This window comes from Pteropus alecto, unplaced genomic scaffold, assembly GCF_000325575.1.
Source record: "Pteropus alecto unplaced genomic scaffold, ASM32557v1 scaffold121, whole genome shotgun sequence".
Lineage (NCBI taxonomy): Eukaryota > Metazoa > Chordata > Mammalia > Chiroptera > Pteropodidae > Pteropus > Pteropus alecto.
This window is the reverse complement of record NW_006434369.1, coordinates 13513457-13536656: the sequence shown is the minus strand read 5'-3', so window position 1 is coordinate 13536656 and position 23200 is coordinate 13513457. Positions and strand designations below refer to the sequence as shown.

At 36.0% G+C, this 23200-nt stretch overlaps 1 protein-coding gene across 1 annotated transcript in view; it reads right to left on the bottom strand.

Annotated features, from left to right (window-relative positions):
• Window positions 1–7094: 7094 nt before the first annotated feature.
• The window catches only part of CAGE1 (cancer antigen 1), a 46637-nt gene continuing 30531 nt past the window's right edge, over window positions 7095–23200 (bottom strand). Inside the window, exons 8-11 of the mRNA XM_025044926.1 lie at window positions 19055–19125; window positions 11128–11196; window positions 8575–8614; window positions 7095–7136 (exon numbers count right to left, since the gene is read on the bottom strand). Of these exons, the coding sequence (XP_024900694.1) occupies window positions 7095–7136; window positions 8575–8614; window positions 11128–11196; window positions 19055–19125 (222 nt within the window). The remainder of the gene's footprint in view (window positions 7137–8574; window positions 8615–11127; window positions 11197–19054; window positions 19126–23200) is intronic.

Genomic DNA, 23200 nt, shown 5'->3' with positions numbered 1-23200 from the left:
TCACTTCTCTCCGTCACTGGACCAAGAGTCTCTCACTGACTCTTTTTTTCCTTCTGAAGATTAATTTCTGGCAAAGAGGAGTCTCATTCCTTATGTTGAAGTCATTCCTAGTAGTTAGGTCTCTCCAGGTCTCATGACCTGTTTAGACGTAGCCTCAACCTGTGAGGATAATCCAGTATAGGTTTAAACTGGGACTTTCACTCTAATTATGTTATTAAATGATCACTAATGGATTTTATATGGGACTTGAATTTTAGACAACCAGCTACTAAAGGTAGAGCAGGGACAAATAAAAGTGTGTCTCCTCTAGATGTGACTGATGTGAAGAACTTAGGGAAAATAAAAACATACAAACACAAAACAGTGTCTGTGTGATCATGAGTGTACAGATGAAGGTAAATGGTGGTGTTTGCTGTGAGAGATCAGGTGCCTGTGAATTTGTCTGTTATTTTCAAAAAAAAAAAAAAAAAGATGAGCTGAGGAGAGGTGATAAGGGAGATCTATGATTTATGAAGAAAGAGAACCAGGTGGGAATAGTGCTCTAGGAGGGTGGGAAGGAAGGTCCACCCTCCTTCTAAGTGAAGAGTTGGGTTGGGGAGTCAGGACTCCTTTGAAAACCTTTCTTATTTTATGTTTCTTTTCCCATCATGCTCCCTTTATAAGGATAACAACAGAAGTTTTTTTTTCTTTTTCCTTCAGAGTTAAAGTATAGTTGCAAAACCTAGTTCTTTTTTAGCCCTTGCTAGGTGAAAGAACACTTAAGTCCTTGCTATTACAATAAAAAATGTTTGTGGGCCTATCAAAGGCCATTCATCATTTGTGGTTTGGATCCCATCGCCTGCTGAAAACATGTGATTCTGAAATAAGCCCTCTCTTCTCTACCTCCTAATAAATTTCTACTTCTCCAATTCATTGCTCCCATCGACTTACAAATATACTATAATACTGTCCATCTTAAAAAGCAAAATTCTCTGTGGTCCCTGTTCCCCTTCAGCAATAGTCTTATTTCTCTGCTCTCTGACACAGAAAAACTTTGTTAGCCCACCTCTTAATTTTCTTCTCTGCCTATTCCAGTTGGGCTTTTATTTTTACCCCTGCACCAAAATGTCTTCATCTTGCTAAATTCAAAAATCTCCATCTGAACCCTCCTTCCCCACCTCCTCCTTTAACACTTGTTTCTCTAGGCTCAATGACAACCGTACTCTCCTAGTTTCCTTCTACCTCACTGGCCCCTCCTTTTCTCTGCCTGGCCCCTAAATGTGAGCCTGTTAGAATGGATATGGTACATAGCATAGATATTACACCTTCTGTGAGAGGGCCTGGAAGTCACTCTCTTTACCAAAGCAATAAGTAATGCACCAGTGAAGGGACTACAGCCTTGCTGAGGCCAATGGTCAGCTGTCCTCTGTAGACTGGGGCTGAGGCCGAGATGCTATTTATGGAACAGGGCTGATAACAATGGGGATGAAAGGAGGCCAGTGGCACCACTTAACCATCAGAAACAAGGTGGGCACAATTATCACCATGAGCTACAAGGTCAGAATAGGGAAGGGGTGGTGGGGAATGGATAGGAAGAGTAACTTGTACAGAGCCATGGCAATGGTTAATAAGATAGATGGGCACTCAACTTATTGCTTACTTTATATAATTAAATAAATCAAGAAAGATCACAAAGCTGAGAGCAGTAATTCCAATAAAAAGTCATGATTTCTTCCTCGGCTGGGTTTGAACCAGTTCTCAATCCTAGAACCCAGTAACCAAAGAGAAACTAGCTTCCTGTGATGAGGAGACCTGAAACACCACAGCAGTTGCCATTCAGCAGTGAATATCCCATCCTATGGACATTTACTCACAGTAATCATGCACAAGGAAAGGGAACACTCAGACTTTTAAAAGATTGTTGGACACAAGGTCTGAACTGACATTATATCCAGGACCTAAAGTACCAACAGGACCCCTTTTAAACCAGGAGTATATAGGAGCTGGGTCCAGGTAACAGGTTATCAGACCTCTCTATATCTGGTCCCTGAAAGTACAGATGGAATGGTGGTTGAAAGGACCCTCACACTGTTTTCTAGTAAGAGTATTAAGAGTATGAAAGACCAAGTGGAAGCTTCTGAAATTGCCACTTCTATTCCCCTCTCCAACCAAGATGGTAAATTAAAAACACAATCATACCCTGGGGGAATGGTAGAGATGTGTTTAACTCTCAAAGTGGTGGTGGTCTCCATCATACTCCAACTCAATTTGCCAAATGGTCTCTACAGAAACTAGATGGATCATGGCAGACAACAAGGAAATACCAATGCTTTACCAAGTAGTTGTCTCAATGCCTCATGCTCAAACACAGCAGTTGATCACAGTTTGTCCTACTAACCTTTCCCTTGCATGTTCCCCAGAAACAAGACTAACCAGAATCCTGGAGACGTTAGGATATAAGCAGTGGTTGATTGAAAACAAGCTAGAGGAAATTTTGGGGGTGGAGGTGATGAAAGTAGGCTAAAACAAGACGTAGTGATTATTGCATGACAATAATTTACTAAAACTCGTTGACTCATACACTAACAATAGGTGAATTTTATGGTATGTAAATCAGTAAAGGAAAGCGTATATAAAAAATATGTATTTATTAATCGTACTAATTCCTCATGAGTTTATTGCAGCTTTTATACCTATTTGTGAGATAATTGAAAATAATATATATCCGTCTTTGCCCTGGTTCCTGGCACAGATTTCCTAAAACACTTGTAAACTCCTAAGTGACAAGAGCACTGGGAGCATCTTTTGTCTAATGAGCTACTATGGGTGGGCTCCTGGATGACTCCTGAATAAGGGCTGGTCACCAGAAAAACCAAGCCATGAGTAGAAGCTTGGAATTTTCGGCCCCACATTCCATTCTCCAAAGAGCGGAGAGGAGCTGGAAATGGAGTTAATGATTATGTCTATGTGATGAAGCCTCCATAAAATCCCAAAGGCAAGGGCTTCCCGGTTGGTGAACACATCCAAGTACTGGTAGGGCGATACATCCCAACTTCATAGGAGATAGGAGCTCTTGTGCTCAGGACCCTCCCAGACCTCACCTTGTGTATCTCATCAATTGGCTGTTCGTCTGTTTCCTTTAACAAACTGGTAAACATAAGTGCATAAGTATTTCCTTGAGTTCTCTGAGCCACACTAGCAAATTGATGAAACCCAAAGGGGGGATCATTAGGAACCTCTGATTTATAGCTGGTGGGTCAGAAACACAGGTGACAACCTAGACTTGGGATTGGCATCTGAAGTGGATTGAGGGCAGTCTTGGGGGACTAAGGCCTTGAACTGTGGGATCTGACACTACCTCCAGGTAGATATTGTTAGAATTGAGTTAAATTGTAGGACACCCAGCTGATGTTACAGAGAATTGCTTGGTTGGGGAAAACCTAGCACAAATCTGGTGTCAGAAGTATTCTGAATGTGGTAGTAGCATGAGAGTAAAAGAGAAACACAGGAGGGAAAGAACTGAGTTTTTTCTAAACACTGTCCTTCTAGTACCAAAGCTCTTTAGTTAGGAATGTTCAAATTCTCTAGTACAAACCGAAGTGGAGGAATGTATCAGTGGAGTAGTTGTATTAAATCTTGAAATTCTCTTTTTATAATATTTTTGACTTTGGCCCCATTTTCTATAAGAATTCCCAAATGTATTACAGTGTTGTGGAATTTTCACCACGTCATGCTCTAAATTTACAAAATATATATATTCTAAATGTTCTTCGTGCAAGTTTGGCCTTGCTAAATAAAGAAAGATCTTTTTCCAGTTTCACAACTTACCCGAGTGAGGCACAATTATGAATTCATACTAACTTCCAAAGCCTTATGTATATTTCAGACTGGATCTGCTAGATTTTAATTCTATACATCACTGACTCATACTAAGAGTTGTATTTTTATAGGAAAATATTATAATCTATTAAAGAGAGTCATAATGTACAAAAAATTTATATTTCTACATTAATATTAACATAGTCCTATGATTGCTCTTACATAGTATATAACTCTTTTAAATTCCTACATTAGCCTAAAAAAAAAAAATCCTATGAACTCATTTTCTTACAACAGCTAGTATGGAGGAGCCGCTTGAACCTGAATCTCGTGATGCTATATGTTGAGTGCTCTTTTTGCTGTAGCATACTATTTCCCAAGTGCTATAATTTAGGGAAGAAAGTACTAAGTACCATTAGAAAGTCACAGATAAAATAGAGGAGATAGGTATTACTTTCAGAGAAGGATGAGGGTGACATTTAAATTAGGCCTTAAAAAATACAAATGTTTTAAATATGAGGAACTGGGTGATGGAGGTGGAGAAGTGAGGAAGTTTAGCTTAGTTAGGACAGGAAGGACATTCTCAGAAAAGGAAACAATGGGCCAGGGCATACAAGTAATTTGGGGCCTGTGCATGTTAGCAGTGACTGCTGGACTACAAAGTAAAAATTTAAAACCCTGTCCATAAAAATTATTGATGGAGCAAGTCCTCCAGAAGATGCAGTGAGTCAGAATCAAGGGAATAAGGTCTAGAGGGAAGGAGAAGAAAGTAGATGAAATCGTGAGGTGGAAAGGAAATTTTATCTCCTTGTACTATCCTGTGGCGAGAGCTGAAGCTTTGCTCTGTGAGGACAGAAGCTGTGGCTGTTTCAAACCTTCACCTCTCCCCTCCTACTTACTGCAAGAGAGTGAAGCTTTCAGCCATGAGCTCCCTCAGCTTATATCACAGCTCACAGTCGCCCTGAATGTGCCTATTCTGATTTCCTTCCTTTCAATTGCAGAGGAAGAGGTGTCTGCTCCTGTGGTGGAACTTAGCCCTTCTTCCTTCCTTTGAGACCTTGATTCATCAATTATGCCTACTCTCTCCTTTATCTGCAGTCCCTTCCAAATCCACTGGATCCTCCTCAGCATATATTTAACTACTTAAAATATCTCCCCTGTGTTTCACAGCGACCTCACACTCATCATATCTTTTCCTGCAAACCAGCTGTTCCTCTTGTATTCTTTCAGTTCAGATAACCACCACTCAACCAGAACCCTGCCAGGCTTCCTAGACTCTTTTCTCTTCACTCCCATAGCTAACCAATTCCCAAATTGTTTTCATTTTACCTTTGAAATCACTTTGCTTCCATATCTTTCTCTTTATTTCCACTGCCATTATTTTCGTTCTGGGCCTCAGTTTTTCTTGGCTGAAGCACTGTAGCAGTTTCTTAACTGGTACATCTAATTCTAGCACAGCCCACCACTGACCTACCCTTTAAATCATTATTAGGGTGATCTTTCAAAAATGCATGTCTGACCACACTCCTGTACTTAAAATCCTTCAGAACTTCTTATAATGATGAAGTTCAAATTTCTTAGCATGGCATATAATTCTATTTATGATCATCTTCATCTCCTGCCACAGGAAGAACGTGGGTTTTAGACGACGCTTGTTATTCAGGGAATGTAACATGGTATCTCAGGCCTCTATGCTTTGAGTGCGCTGTTGCTTTCCTCTGCTATCCATCTGAGGAATATCTAGTCAGCTATGATGATCTGGCTCATCGTTTCTGTAAAATCTTCCCTGAGATTTTCTCACAGGGTCCAGGGCCATTTCATGCATATTTCTAGACCTCCATGGGCAGTTATAGCTACACCATTCTAGAACAGAGTTTGTTTATCTATCTCTCCCAATAGATTATGTAGGCCTTGGTGATCTTTGCCTGATTTTTCTTTGTATTCTTGGTATCTAACACAGAGGTTGTCACATCATTTCTTGAAAGTTACTAAATGTTTACTGAAGGAACTGACTTAGACTTTGTATCCTTGAGCCATGCACCAAAGGAGGCACATTCATTCTGAGACAACACGTAGGTAACAAGTCATAAATTTCTAATAGTACACATGGGAAATGTAGCACTTAGGACACAATCCTGTTTGTAGACAACCTGTTAATCTTCCCATTCCAACTGTTCCATCACATTCATGTGCAGATTCAAGATGCTGCATTAGCTATCTTTATGTTAATGTTTGTCTTTCTCCTGTCATATTTTAATCTTCCTTAGAGGGTCCCATGACACTGATAACTATAACAACAACAACAATAATAATGGCTCTTTTTAAAATTTGAATCACTTTCAAAGCTTTCGAGGCTTAATTTTCTGAAATAAAACACTGTTATACCTCCAAACTCACTGCATTTCTGATGGGTTGTCTTAAATTTTATTGCAGCCTTTTGAATTTGAGAAATTAATTTTATGTTTTAAAATTCATATAAGACCTGTCTTATAGAATTTCTCAACAAAAAAACAAAACAATAATAATAATAGCTTTTATTTAATCAGTACTTCCTTCAGGGCCAGATATATATTCTCCGTATATTTTCCTCTTGTACTTTGCTGACTAATTTAAGTGCAACTAATGTCAGTGAGATAAAATAATTTCTTTCCTTTCACTCAAGGTATATTTTTGATTCAATAATTACACCTCCATCCTGGCTCTGGGATTTATTAAAAGGATAATATGTATGTTATGTTCATTTATTTTTCTGATATACTTTACAAAATCAGCTATCTCTGGGTCTTTTGTTTAAATTCAGCACTAATTCCTCAAAACTATGTTAAGGGGGAAATTATAAGGGTTATGTCTCGAAAGATCAGTTTTCTCCTTTTAGCTAGGGTTTAATTCCAAAGGATTTCGAAATTAGTGTCCTTTTAAATTTGATTGGTAGTAGGAAGAGCCTACTAGATTGACTAGAGAGAAAAATGATGTACTACGAGGGGAAACAAAAAATCGAAATGAGATTCATGACTATTTTTATGTTTCATAAAGGCCTGATAATACTGGAGTGGTATTCTGTGAAAATGAGAATAGATATTTGGAAAAGAAGCCACTGTATTCACCTGTTTAAAGTAGAATTTTTGTTTATAAGAAGAAATCAGAAAAAAGTTATCACATTTTTTAGAATGTAAATTTTCACCATTTATACAATTTTATTGTTATCATTTATATGGATTGATCTGGGTACTATACTTAGTAGTGACTGCTCCTGGAGTGGTTGACAAAAATAATTAGTGTTTAATCTTCAGTCTTGCTTAATCTAAATCATTTCTATTTCCTTCTAAAATAGTTGGCATCTACAAATGAAAGGAAAAAATGTTTTAAGTTTTTAAGAAAGATAGGCATTCAGTGGCAAAACAGCTAATTCTTGATTACATATGGAAAAATGATATAAGGAAAACCTATAGATAGATGAATATCACAGATAATATCAATATTATATTTTAATTATTATTTTTGTTTGTTTCGATCTTTTTCCCATTAAGGAACAATGTGGGTTGAGTTTCATCTTTCTTGGTTTCGTTGCCAGCTGGCAGAATGAAGAAAACAAGAATAGAAGCAAGAATATGAAAAATTCATAAAGTGACTCATCAGCACAGTATAACTAAGAATTAGTAGTATAAAGATATCCTTATTACTCAATTATTCCAACAGCTGGGTCTCAATGGGTCATGTAGAGTAAAAATCTTTGACCTCTTCTCCACAAAGCTATGTCACGAACAGGTCATGGTGTTTACGAATATATACCACGGCCTTGGGTGGGACGGGGGCAGCAGCAGCTGTATCTTCTATTACTAATTACTCCAGCAAGTGTAGCATTGGTCTTAGGGCCCAAGCCAGTCAAATATTCACTCCTATTTAATACCTTTTGTGGGCTGGGTGCTTAGGGATACCAAAATGAACATAAGACAATTCCTGCACTAAAGAGTTCTAGTCAAGTCAAGGGACATGAATGCAGAGAACTGGAATGAAATGTTATAAGTGTTGTTGTATCAAAGGGTATGGTGTGAGCACATGGGAGGAAGCAAGTCCGTTCCATCTGGGAGACAGGACAGGAAAGGCTTCATAGAGGAGATAGAGCTTGAGCTGGGAACTGAAGTGAGGGGGAGAAAAATTAGTTGGGAGAGAACATTCTATCTGGGTAAGGAAAACTGCATGGGCAATAATAACAAGGCATAAAAATAATAGTATATTTAGAAAATTACAAGTGGCTAGATATGGTTGGTATGTACGTTGGCAAGGGGGAAGCAGTGAACGAGAAGATTGGATAGGAAGGCAAGGACTAGATCATAGAGGACGTTATATGCTGAGCTAGGGAGACTGGATTTGATCCTGAATGCAACTGAGAACCATTGAAGGGGAGGGACATAATCAGATTTTGCTTCTGAGAGATCACTCTCTACTCCATGGAGGATGGAAGGGGAGCAAAACTGGAGGCAGAAACACCAATTAGGAGATGACCATAATAGGCCAGATGAAAAATGATGAAGGTTCAACATGAAGCAGTAGTTGTGGGGATGAAGTTAAGAGGATCAATACAAGGAAAGTTTCAGAGGAAAGGGCTTCTAATTATAGGAAGACCTATGATCAGAGGCCAAATAGACCCTTATCTGATGACAGAGGGGAAAGCTAAGCTGAACATTATGGAAATGTAACTTGAGGAACTCATTTAATCTTATTATCAAATTACATGAAAATATAACATTCTTTATAATGATCATCGATATGACCTACCACTGTCATGGACTTTGGATGATTTTTTAAACTTCTTGGTCTGCAGGAAATAGAAATAGAATAATTAAAAAAAAATAAATAAAAAGAAGTAGTGGTGGTGAGGAGGACTAAAATAGCGAACATAGTGAACAAGTACGCCATTTTTAAATATGTTCTTTCCCTTGTATTCAAGGAGAAATTGTCATTTGGGAAAGAACTATAAGACCCTAAAAGATTAAGGTAAAGCTTTTTCGGTATGTAATATTTGGATCATTCTCACTGTAATTAAATAAATATATTGAGCCACAGTCTCATTACATTTAAACATCCTTATAGATTTACTTAGGATAAAATTCTGGCTATGACTTGAAAACCTAGCAAATTCCCTTGAAAGTGATGAAGAACTAGAGGCAAAATAAAACATCCGAGACTATTAAAGTGCTCACTTTATCTCCCTATTTCCCACAATTGGAAAAAGCAGCATTATAATTTTAAGATGATGCAGAGGTAGTCTAAAGAGCATCCCTATGCTAAATTTATTGAGGTCAATCAGTCAATGGGAGGCTTCATGGATGGTGGCCGTTGAAGGCGATATAAGTCTTAAGTTTTCTAAGAAACAGCCCAGAGGGTCTTCTGCTCCACCTCACATCCCTTTGCTTCCAAGCCACATTAAATCTATACAAACGGGCCTCAAATTTGTTGTGAAAATAGGCCACATGTTATTTATACAGTAAACGAGTTGTTTGAACTGGTGAAAAATGTGTACATTCATATGCAAATTTTCTTGTTTTAAAATAATTCTAAAAAACAAAAACAGACAAACAAAAACAAAAAGTCAGCCCTAAGACTGTAGGATAAAAAATAAATAAATAAATAAAATTCTAGAAGAAAATATTTCAAAGTTTCTCTCAGCAACTCAGAAGATTCACATTCAGTTTAAATTAACAATTACTGAGCATCTGTAATATACCAGGCATCAGATCATACTCTTTTATATTAGGGGCAAAAATGTAGTTAACTCACTACTTTGCAAATGCTAGCATAAATCTAAAGAGTTTTGATTTTCAAGTCGAATGGTGCGCTGAACAAACATGACCAATGATATAATCAAAATGCAAATTTAATGTCTGCCTTCCACTTCTACTTTAGACCTTTATCTCTCAGGGAAGCTTTTCCTTTGCCATTGGCTGAATACCTAGCAGGCCCAATGATTTTTTGATCACTCTTAATAGCCAGTTTTCACGGTGAAGCATAAACATAGTCTCAATTTAGTAAGCAGAATGTCCAGTCTTAAATATTAATCAATCCTTTAATCTTCATTCAAAAGTGGGACTTCTCCTCCCCCTCTCTCAGCTAAGGCTTTAGTTGGTGGACATCACTTGCCCTTGGAGATCAGTTTCTGCTCTCTCTTTGCTCACAACCTCCTCTATTTACAGCAGGAGGGAGAAGTAAAGTGGTAGGATATTCTTACTTGGCTGGGTGGCAAATGGCCAAAGCTGATTCTCTCTCTTTGGAGTTTGCCTTTGCTGAGGACCTCTGTCTTACAGTTCCCTTGACCCAGGCTGATGCATCTCTCCTCTGGTGGTCACTTGATATTTCTTTATCGGCCTCCAAGAATTTGGTGTCCTCTTCCTGATGCTGATATTCCTCCAGGCAGCTTGGGCAAGAGCCCCAAATAACTCATCTCTCACCCGGCATGGTTCTTAAAATTGATGACAATTTTAGGGAGAACAGGCCACCCCCAACACAGCCTCTCTGTCATGCTGCTGCAGCTTTCTTTAGTTTTCTCAGGCACGAGTGAGTCACTGATCTTCTGTGTTTCCCAATATTTAGGAAAAGCATTTCAAAGCTCTTTAGGTGATCACCTGGAAACCCCTCACAAGCCTTTAGGTAAAAGAGGTAGAATTACTTGGGATTAATGGGAACTCACAACATGACAGTCAAAGAAATCTCTTCTCCAATCTTTCTCACTTTCCACACTTTTAATATATTGGATCTGGACAAGGGATATGAGTCATGAAACAAGTTCCTTGAAATTTCCATCAGAACCTCTGCACATGGAAAACTCACTCTCTTTTTGGGAACTAGAAATGTTTTATTAGCACTTCAGGAACTGGGCCAGGAAGAGTCCCATTCTGACATTCTACTATGGCCTTAGGCAATCCCATTAGGTTTGAGATTATGCCTTGTTCCATCAAATACTGAGAATCTTCTAAAATAATGGATCATAAGATTTAACATTAGTGTAAGAAAATCTGGTCATGAAATCTGGTCTGCTATGTATTTATACCAGGGTAAGCTGTTTTATTGTAGACAAAAATCTTAGCTCGTAATCTTTATAGTGTCTTCCTTAGAAGTAATCAGAAGTTCCATGGGGCCAGGGAACCTGGTTTTCCGATTCAGGTCCTACAAAAAACATTTATTAAGCAACTATTTTATTCTAGTTAGTCACATAATTTATCTTGTCTTAAATTGACATAAGGAAAAAAGGTTTTTAAAAGTGTATTACTTATTATTATAGATATATTCTAAAGTTAAAGAGATTATTATTTATAAAAATAAATAAAAACTTACTTTGGTTTTTTAGCTCTCTCTCTAGGCCTCCTAATTAAATCTTCCAAATGTTTATTCCTCTCTTCTAAACTGAAAGAAGAAACAATTAAAATTTATGACTAAAATTGACTTTTCTAAACTAACATTTTGTAAAATTCATTGGAGGATTTGTGTAAATAAATGCAAATGGTGGTCTAGCTTTTTCCACATCATCCATCCATCTCACTGTATGGATATTTGAGATTCTTTCTTAGCAACTCAAATTATTTAATCAGTTTTTGCCTTTATAGTTTCCAGGTATAATGAAGAAAAGTAGATAGTAGTAAACCTATAAAGTGACATCTAGATGTTCTTCTATTTGTTTACACAGTGGGTAGAGAATTGATCACTCTGTATGAGTGAACCCAACATGATCCTGGGGGTAACCTGTTAAAAACAAAACCTCTGAGCAGGTTTTGTTCTGCTTTAACATGGGAAGATGTGCAATAGTGTTCCAAGAAGGATCTCAGCATTCAGGTGGCCTGCTAGAGACTTATTTATATTTTTTATGGCTTTTAGCAAAAGAGATCCTAGTGGGTTCCCTTGTTGGCCCTAAGAGGGCAAATTTAATTAAGATAGTCTCCTCCCAAACTATCCCATCCAGGAAGGGTATATTAATTTTCTGTGGCTACTATAACAAATTACCACAAGCTTGGTGGCTTTCTACAACACACATTTATCCTCTCATGTCTTATTATCAGAGAAATGGCATGGAATAAATCTTTTGTATTTCTAGAGTTGAAAGGTTCAACTCTTGGGGGAAGAGGATACCCCCAAAAAAGAAAGTGAAAAGTTTTTCCAACTGTGAACAAAGCACCAGTGAAATAATTTCATACACAGTGCTCCTGTGTATAGAGCTGAAGGCTAAAAACTACAACCTAAGCCCAAGTAAATGGAGTCCTTGGTTTTCTGTGGAGGAAGTGATTTCTTCCCTCAAAGAGTACCAACTGCTCATGCAGAAAGCCAAGCAGGCAAAGCAGCACTGCGTGGAATGATGGTGCTACCTGAGCCTCACCACCAGGTGGCATGATCTTCCCACTTTGGAGTGACAATCAGACACATCCCCAAAGAGTCTGTGTTGGCATTGTTTGTTTTTTGTTTTTAAAACATCTTATTAAGTTTTAATTGACATACAATGCACATATTTAAAGTGCACAATTCGATGTTTTGACATATGTATATACCCAGGAAATAATCACAATAAAGACATGAATATATCTACCATCCTCCCAATTTTCCTCATGCACCTTGGTAATCCCTCCCACCTATCTTTCCTTGCCCCCAGATCCCCAAGCAACCACTGATCTGTTTTCTTTCACTATAGATTAGTTTGCATTAGCTAGAATTTTTTGTAATGGAATCTTACACTCAGCCAAATTATTTTGAGATTCATCCACGTTGCATGTATCAAGAGTTTGTTTGTTTGTTTGTTTGTTTATTTACTGCTGAGTAGTATTCCACTATATGGCTATACCACAATTTGTGTGTCATTTCACCATGTGAGAAACATTGGGTTATTTCTGGTTTCAGGCCATTGCAAATAAAGCTGCTAAAAACATTCATCTTTGTATAAACACATGCTTTCTTTTTTCTTGGATCAACATGCAGGAGTGGGATGGCTGAATCATTGGGTGGTGTATGCTTAACTTTTAAGAAGCTGCCAAACTTTTTTAAAGTTTTTTTTTTTTAAGGTCGTGTCATATTACATTCCCACCAGGAATGAGTACTATGAGTACTTTAGTTGCTCCACATCCTCACCAAAACTGAGTATGGTCAGTCTTTCAGACATTTTAAGAGGTGAGTAGTGGTGTTCATTGCCGTTTTAATTTGCCTGTTAATTATGTTGAATATCTTTTCATGTGCTTATTTGTCATCCACAAATCATCTTGGTGAAGTGTCTGTTCAAATCTTTGCCTATTTTTATTGGGTTGTTTTCTTATTCAGTTTTGAGAGTTTCTTATATATTCTGGATAAAATTGCTTTACCAGATGTATGACTTGTAAATATGTTCTTTCAGACAATGGCTAGTATTTTTACTCTCTTAAGAGTGTCTTTCGAAGAGCAGAAGTTTTTAATTTTGATGAAGTCCAATTATTAAAATTTTTTTAATGGATCATGCTTTTATCATCTTACTAAATCATTGCCTAACCCCAAGGTCACGGAAATTTTCTCCTGTGTTTTCTTCTAGAAGTTTTATACTTTTAACTCTTACATATAGGTCTATTATCCATTTTGAGTTACTTTTGTATGTGGTACCAGGCATTAAAAAAAGGTGGTTTTTTTTGTTTTTTGTTTTTTTTGCAATGGATATCCAAATATTTCAGCACCATTTGTTGAAAAGACTATCCTTTCTCCACTTTATTGCCTTTGTGCATTTGTCAAAAATCAGTCCTCTGTATATGTGTGGGTCTATATCTGAACTCTCTATTCTGTTCCATTGATCTTCTTCCTATTTTACCCTAATGACACACTGTTTTGATTATTGTAGCTTTATAAAAAGTCTTAAAATCGGGTTCTCCTCCAATTTTGTCCTTCTTTACTGGAGTACTTTTGGCTATTTTATGTCCTTTGAATTTCCATATGAATTTTAGAATCAGCTTGTTAATTTCTATTTAAAAGTCTGCTGGATTTTTATTGGGATCGCATTGAATTTATAGATCAGCTTGGAGACAAATGAAATCTTAACAATACTGAGTCTTTTTTTAATAATAATTTTTTATTTTTCACTTATAGTTGGCATATGATATTATATTAATTTCAAGTGTACAATATGGTGATTATATATTTATATGACTTTGAAGTGATCACCCTAATAAGTCTAGTACCCAACCATACATAGTTGTTATAATATTGTTGACTATATTCCCTATGTTGTATTTTACAGCCCCATGACTATTTTGTAACTTAACAATTTGTACTTCTTAATCTCTTCCCCCTTTTCACTCATCCTCCTTCCATCTGACACCCCTCAAAATATTCTGTTTATCTATGAGTTTGTTTCTGTTTTGTTTGTTTATTTTGTTCTTTAGATTCCAAATTAGTGAAATCATATGGCATTTGTCTTTCTCTGTCTGACTTACTCCTGTCAGCACAATACCTTCTAGGTCCATCCATATTTTTGCAGATGGCAAGATTTCATTATTTTAAAATTATTTTTTATGTTTGAATAATATTCCATTGTATTTATGTACTACTTCTTCTTTATCTATTCATCCATTCATGGACACGCAGGTTGCCTCCATATCTTGGTTATTGCAAATAATGCTGCAATGAACATATGGATGCACACATCCCTTCAGAGTACTATTTTAGATTTCCTTGGGTAAATATCCAGAAGTGAAATTACTGGGTCCTTGTCTCTTGTTTTAGCCTTTGTTTTAAAGTTTATTTTGTCTGATATAAGTATTGCTACCTCAGATTTTTTTTCATTTCCATTTTCATGAGATATCTTTTTCCATATCTTTACTTTCACTCTAAGTGAGTCTCTTGTAGACAGCATATGCATGGGTCTTGTTTTCTCATCCATTCAGCCCTATGTTTTTTGATTGGAGCATTTGATCCATTTACATTTGAAGTAATTATTGATAAATATGTAGTTATTGCTATTTTATTATTCATATTTTTAATCTCTTTTCTTTTTCTTCTTAAAGAAGTCCCTCTAATATTTCTTGTAATATCGATTTGGTGTTGATAAACTCCTTTAGCTTTTTCTTGTCTGTAAATCTCTTTATCTGTCCTTCAATTCTAAATGATAGCTTTGCTGGGTAGTCTAATCTTGGTTGTAGGTCAACAATGTTGAATCTTAAGACCCATGAAAAAAGTATACTTCTCTCTATATTTGTCTTCTTTATTCTCTCTCAGCAAAGTTAATACTTTTCAGTGTATAACTCTTTCATGTTTCTTGTCAAATTTATCACCATGTGGTTCATATTTTTGGTGCTATTGGAAATGTTTTTATTTTTTAAGCTTAAATTTCTGATTGTTTATCGTTTTAGAATCAGCTTGTCAATTTCTATTTAAAAAGTCTGCTGGATATCGATTGGGACTGTACTGAATTTAAGATCACCTATTGTATTATATACAGCAATACAAAAAAATGTTTATATTGATCTTGTATCCTATACTTTGCTAATCTCACTTAACAGTTCTAGTAACTTTTTTGTAGATTTCATCAGATTTTCTATATAGATTATCATGTCATCCAGAAAATAAATTCATTTTCATTTCTTCTTTTCATGTCATCCAGAAAATAAATTCATTTTTATTTCTTTCTGATTGCACTGGACAGAACCTCCAGTACAATGTGAGTAGAAGCTTTGTTCTTGATCTTGAGAAAGTATTCAGTCTTTCATCATTTAGTATATTAGTGTGTGTGTTTTTTTTTTTCTATAGATGATCTTTATCATATAGAGTTCCCTTCCTCCTTAGTTTGTTTCAAGTTTTTATCAGGAATGGATGTTGGATTTTGTCAAATTCTTTTTCTGTGTTTATTAAAAATGATCATATGCTTTTTCATTTCTAATTTTTAAAATAGGCTAAGATTAATAGAATTATTTTAAGATAAAGCTGATAAATTTTTGCATATATGGAGTCATTCACAGATTTCAGGGATTAGGACATGGATATCTTTTAGGGAGGCATTTTTCAGTCTGCCGCAATTATTGTTCTGCCATTGACTTCTGATTCTTTTTTTTCATGCCAACCCTTTTTCATTAAAAAAAGAAAAGAAAAAGAAGTCAAGAAATACAATTTGCTTTTATATTTTTATTTTACATTATTTTCTCTTTTACATCTATTTTTTACTTTTTACTTTTACCTCTTCTTTTCTCATACCAATCCTTTTTCATAAAAAAAAGAACTAAAAAATATACAATGTGATTATTACTATAAATAGGGCAGTATTAATGTTATTTTACTTTGCCATATACTTAAGTGTGGCTATTTGTTGGGTTTACAAGTTTCAGAGATAAACAAGTGTTCACCTTATTCTCTGTGATTAAGGTATACAAACTCATGGATTTTTATTTTATTTTATTTTATTATTTTTTTTTAGGCAAGGCAACCCTTGGTTGACCTCACAGATTGCAAGGACCTTGTCAGCTTACAATCTCTTATTATTATTTTTTTTACACCTACAGCACCTAGTCTTCCTAGGTGGTCTCCCATCCAAGTACTAACCAGGCCCGACCCTGCTTAGCTTCTGAGATTGGGCTTGTTATCCAAGTACTAACCAGGCCCGACCCTGCTTAGCTTCTGAGATTGGGCTTGTTCAGGGTAGCAGGCCATAGCAAATTCATGGATTTTTAATAGGATATTCAAGCCAAGCGAATATTGCTGATCACCCTGTACTCAGACTATAATGAAATTTAAGAAGAAAGGTTACAAATTTGCACTCTGATTTTTCTGTGACTTCTAATTTGGTTTTGCATGGAAAAACATTTACGGGGACTTTGTGTAGGTAGAAACCACAGTTGCTGTGAAAGGTCAGTGAGTAGTTTTCTATGAATTCAGCATTGTCTATACCAGATATAGCATTGGAAGTATTCTTCTAGGACTCAGTGGGTCTCGTGGATGGTAAATAATGAACACATTAATGTGGAGGACTTTAATGAGTACCCGTAAAACCTCTAAACTATAATCATGGATATCCTGATGGCAGACAATGTATTGGAAGATCATCTGGAACAATGAGGAATAAGTTAGCATGGCTGGATAAGCTGGGATGCCAGGACAGGAAATGAATGGGACATTTTTGTTAGAGGGTCCACCTCTCCTCAAGAGGATGTCACAGATGTAGGTGGGAATTGGGTAGAGAAAACAAGTCTGAGATTTTATAGGAATGTGTGTTCCAGAACCAGGAATATGGAGCAGAGACTTCCACACATGAAACAGATATGGTCATGACATTATAGAGAAAGTAGTGTTTGGGAAAAGGAGACGTTTGACAAGAATCTCTGCAGCATTGTGGAAAAACCATGTGACTTAGACTGGGAAAACAGTGAATGTACCTTTAAGGAAAGGGCATTTGAGCAGAGATTTGAAGGATAGTGTGTGATAACTGGGGAGCAGGTAGCCTGAGCACTCCAGGTGGAGGAACATATGCTAAAGTCCTGAAGCAAAAGAGAATGCAGTCAATTTGAGGATCTATACTATCTCCAGTGTGGCTGAAAGCAAGGCAGGGAATGGTGAGATGAGATTGGATAGACAGTCAGGAGCTCTATCATGAAGGAGCTTGTTCACCATTCTAAGAATTTTGTTTTTACCTAAAGGTGATAGAAAATCACTAGACTGTTTTAAGGGCATGATCAGATTTATATTTCAGAAAGACCACTCTGGCTGCTTATACAAAATGGACTTCACTAAGTACCTTCTTTTAGTCTTTTAGAAAAATTAGATATCATTAATGGCTTTTGTAAGTAAGCAGATGTTTCTAAAATCCAAGGTATGTGAATTGAAAACTTACAGAATACCTTGTGAATGTATTTGAAGAAAGACACTGTAACAATGCTAAATTTTAACATAATAGACTAGCAGCAATTTAAGGAAACATTGCTCTAACGATGTGTACATTTGATAATTTTTGAAGCAGCATATACCTTTTAAGGAGATCAAAGCTAATTCACTATAATTAAATAAAAATACGGTTATTTGTGGATATAACAAACTATATTTGATAAAAAAAAATAAATGGCAATCCTGATCACTTAAAGCAAATAAACTCAGATAATATCTTCTATGGTTCTCAACCTGTCCATTAAAATTGCCTGGACAACTTCTGAAATATACCTATGTCCAGGTCCACCAGATATTTTAGCTTATTTGATCTGGGAATAGGGCTTGGGCACTGGATATATTTTTAAAAAGCATTCAAGGCAATTCTAATAAGGAGCCGCAGGTAATTTTTTAATAAAGTTTATAGAACTCAGATACCAGGTCTCCTCTTGAACACAAACCAAATCAACAACTCAGCTGAAATATAATTTAAAAATTTTTTGAATTTTAAAAATAACTGGAGCAAAGCAATAAGGCCAAAGTGATGGTTTGACACTGTTTTTAGAGTACTCTTTATTTTTATATTCATGAGTCTATGATGATTGGGCTGTTTTCTTGTTTCTAAGCCAGGGAAGGGTCTAGTTTTACCTCTCTTGAGTGTATAACAACATCCCTTTTTCCCCTCCAAATTTATAACTTGCCTGCGTTAGTCTGAAAAATGAGCAATTTTTTTTTTTTTTTTTTTTACAATTCATTCTGCTTAAAAACAACAGTGGAAAACAAAAGCAAACTTTCCAAGGTACGAATACCTACACTGTCTTTCAATTGTCTTATGGCGAGTTGGCCCTACTGAAAGTTCATATTTTGGAGGGTGCTTAAGCTCTAGAGATAGTCAGCACAGTACAGATGAAACTGGAGGAAGAAGCATGTGAGAAATAAAGATAATAAATAAGTGGAAAAATTCTGCAGAATTTAAAAACACAAATTTTGGAGTGTTTCAAGCTGAATCTCATTCTAATGAGAAAGTTTACTTTGTACTGATATATGCGTGTATATTTTATTTGGTGTGCATTCAAAAACTTTTTGTGAATAAATTCAAGCACTGAAGGTTATTTTACTTGAATACCATGGCAAAATATTCTAAAATTTTTGGCTTTTTCTCATTAATTCTTTCAACTCCCCCCCACCCCCACCCCGAAATCAAAGGGAACGCTGAGAAAAGAAGCAGAAAATCTGGTTGTTCAAGTAGTCCGGACATTGAGTAGACTAATTACATTATTGAAGAATGATCTTAATCTGTAAAACTGCATTTTCCCTTCTTCTAGGAGTCTAAGAAAAAATGAATTTAGCAAGCCAGAGAGCAAAATAATATATCAGTAAATGTTTACAAAATTAAAAATTAAGCTTTTCAACTTACTGTGCAATCTGGGAGTTAGATATCTTGAGCCTTTGGTCAGCGCATTCAATAATTTCTTCATATGATCTAACCTTTTAAAAATAAGGTAAAGATAAATTGGATAAATAAATTTTAGAATTTGGATAAATTCTAAAATTTTAATTTAATTTATTTTTTTGTTTTTTAAAATCTCTACAAGTTGAAGTTTAATTCAATTATATGACTCCCATCAATGAAAGTTTTTACAATAGTCAAAAGATCTTCCTTACATTTTGAAATCAGAAATACGAATAGAAATGGAATTATAATGTGTCTCTTCATCAGGCAGAAAGTGAAGTGTCAAAAAAAGGGACACCCGTAATGAGTCAACTATGATCTGAGTCATATTCCAGACAAATGGTATATGTGTCAACTCAGGAATACAATCCATTTGGTTAAAGTTAATGTGCTTTTTAAAAGACTTAAACTAGAACACTGAGTTGGCAGGATTTATAATTTTCTTCAATGTGAAGCAGTAATACTAAGACCCGAAGTTGCTGACAGCAGAAGAATAGATACACACAATGTTCTTTGCTAGCTTTCAGCTAAAAGGTTAATGGGGACCTTTTATGAAGTAAATCAATATAAATGTGTTATATCATCCCTCAGATCCTTTTTAGCTCCAAAATTCTATTATTTTAATATTTGGCATAGCTTTTAAGAGGCAAATATTGCTGTAAGAAAATCTGTACCTTATTTATTAAGTTGCCTAAATGTCTCTGATACTTGTCATTTTCCTCAATGAGTCTGTTGCAGTGGTCTTCTTTTGACTCTAGAAGAGATCCCAATTTTGCAATCTATGGAGAAACATCAATAAAAATATTAACTTAGGAATTGCCATGAAAGCATGGATGCTAAAAACAAATGAGAACGGTGAGCTAAACTTCATTCCAAAACTTTCTCAAACTGAGTTGTGCTATAGGTGAATCCAGAGATGCTATGAACCAGGTCCTAGTTAGATTCATTTAGAACAGAGAGGCAGAAATTATAATGATGTTTCAATTTTTTTCTCTAACTGTAAAACAGCTTTGCAAACAATTAAACAACTATTAGTTAATACCAATATTTATTAGCCTCAAATCTGCACTATTTTCTTTCTATATATAACCAATGTAGAGACATATTTGATTCTTTCTGAGGTATAACACTAATGTGCTGACAATGCATTTTCAGGTTTGATAATTATTCTCAATTGCATTAATGACTGCAAGTTTTTTTTTTTTTTAATTTTCAATTCAGTATATGTTATATGCTTACCTGTGGTCCATTTTTTATTCGCAGAAAAACCATTAAAAATTAAAAACTGGATTGACATCAGAAACATGGCAGAGTGAGAGTTGTCCCCAGATCTCCCCCCCTGAAACAACAATAAGCTGAACATCTAAAACTCAACAAAAAACACCCACACTGCATACCAGCAGGTCAGAACCCTGGGTGTTGGACAGTGGACTGGGAGAAACAAAGAAGTTGCCTCTTGCAGATGTAGCTCCCCATAGGAGGAAGGGAAGGAGAGAAGGAGCAGCCAGTTTCCTGAATGGCCCTGACTGGGAGAGCTGTGAGCTCCCCGCGGCTGGCGGCAGTGCCCAGTCATCAGGGCAGAAGGCAGAGAAACGGGGATGGCAGAGAAGCAGGGATGACATAAAAATAACAGTTGATTTTTACCAGCTGTGGTTGCAAAACCAAGGCTGAGCCACTGCCCCCATCCCCTAACTCAGAAGGCCCCTACTCCCATACCCTCCGAGACAGAACACCACGGAGCCTCAGGGGAATCTGAGCAACGCTACCAAAATTGTTGCTAACACTGACAGGAACTGAGACTGAGGGTAGCGAGCATGATTAAACATCTGTGAGGGAAAAAAAAAGACATTATTAAGACTTTATATAAAGCAGAGATCCAAGAGGCTTAGACACCAACTACTGGAAACCAAAAGAAAAACACCTTCTTTGCAGTAGGCTAGGGACCATTATATAATAAATCTTTTTGGAAAAAAAATCAGAATACACTTCCATTAATGCCCAGGTGGAGAAATAGTCCATTAAGCACCATGAATAACTAAGGTGACAAGGCATCTCAGAAAAAAAGAGAAAAATCTCCAGAAAATAAGCTTACAGACATAAAAATATGCAACTTAAATGACAGAGAATTCAGGATGGTACTTCTGAAAAAATGAGATCCAAAACTATTCATATCAACAATTTCAGAAATTGAAAAAACAACTAGATAAGCAGAATGAGTTCTTTAGCAAGGAGCTTGAAACCCTCAAAAAGAACCAAATAGACCTTCTGGAGATAAAAAATATACTGCATGAGTTGAAAAATGAGATAATAAGCTTAGGAAATAGAGTCGAAGAACTTAAGGACATAAAGCAAAACAAGAAGGACCAGAGGGAAAATCCACAAAACCCAACCAAATAAAAAAACAGACATAGATACAAGAATAAGGAAAAAATGGAAACACTGAGCTAAACACTGAGGATAAAATGGCTGTAGGAAAACCTTATATGTCAATAATCTCCCTAAATGTAAATGCTCTGAACTCAGCAATAAAAAGGCCCAGAGTTGCAGAATGGATCAAAAAACAAAACCATATGCTCCCTCCAGGAGACACATCTCAGCTCCAAAGACAAATATGGACTCAGAGTGGAAGGGTGGAAAATGATCTTTCAAGCAAATGGCATTCAGAAAAAAGCAGAAGTAGCGGTACTAATAACAGATGCAATAGACTTCAAAATAAAAAAAGATAAAGAAAGATACTGAGGGAATCATGCACCAAGAAAACATAACACTTATTAATATCTATGCTCCCAATCAGGGAGCCTCAAAATACATAAAGCAATTACTAACAGAACTAAAGGGAGAAACAGACCCAAACACCATCATAGTAGGGGACCTAAATACCCCACTGTCAGATATGGACAGATCATCCAAACAGAAAATCAATAAGGAAATAACATCCTTAAATGATACATCAGACCAACTGGACATAATTGACATTTACAGAGCCTTTCACTCCAAAACAGCTGCTTATACATTCTTCTCTAGTGCACATGGAACATTCTCAAGAATCGACCACATACTGGGACACAGAGATAGCCTCAACAAATATAAGAGGGTTGAAATCATACCAACCATATTCCCTGATGCTTTGCATCATAATGCTTTGCAACTAGAGATCACCTGTAAAAAGGAAGCAGAAAGAACCAGAAATATGTGGAGATTAAACAATATGCTGCTGAAGAATAACTGGGTCAGAGAAGAAATAAAAAGAGAGATCAAGAGATACATGGCAACAAATGATAATGATAGTACAACATATCAAACTTTTGGGACACGGCAAAAGCGGTCATAAGAAGAAAGTTCATATCATTACAGGCTGATCTCCAAAAAGAAGAATGAGCCTAAATAAACAACCTAACGCTTCATCTTAAAAAACTAGAAAAGGAAGAACAAATGAAGCCTAAAGTCAGCAGAAGGAAAGAAACAATCAAAATTAGAGCAGATAAATGAAATTGAAAACAAAATAAAAAAAAAACAATAGAAACAATAAATGCAACAAAGAACTAGTTCTTTGAAATGTTAATAAAATTGACAAATCCTTGGCTAGACTCACTAAAGAAAAAAGAGAAAGGACACAAATAAACAAAATCAGGGATGAAGGAGGGGAAATTATGACAGACATTGCAGAAATACAAGGGATCATACAAGAATACTATGAAAAAGTATATAACATCAAATTTAATAACCTAGAAGAAATGGACCAGTACTTAGAAAAATACAACCTCTCTGGACTGAATCAAGAAGAACTGGAAAATCCAAATAGATCGATCAGCAGTATGGAAATTAAAACAAACATAGAAAAGCTACCAAAAAGTAAAAGTTCAGGACCAGATGGCTTCGCCAGTGAATTCCACCAAACATTCAAAGAAGATTTAATTCATATTCTTCTCAAACTCTTCCATAAAATCAAAGAGGCAGCAATACTTCCCAATTCATTTTACGAGGCCAATATTATCCTGATACCAAAACCTGGTAAAGATAACACACAAAAAGAAAACTACACACCAATGTCTCTCGTAAACACAAATGCAAAAATCCTAAATAAGATACTAGTGAACTGAATACAGCAAC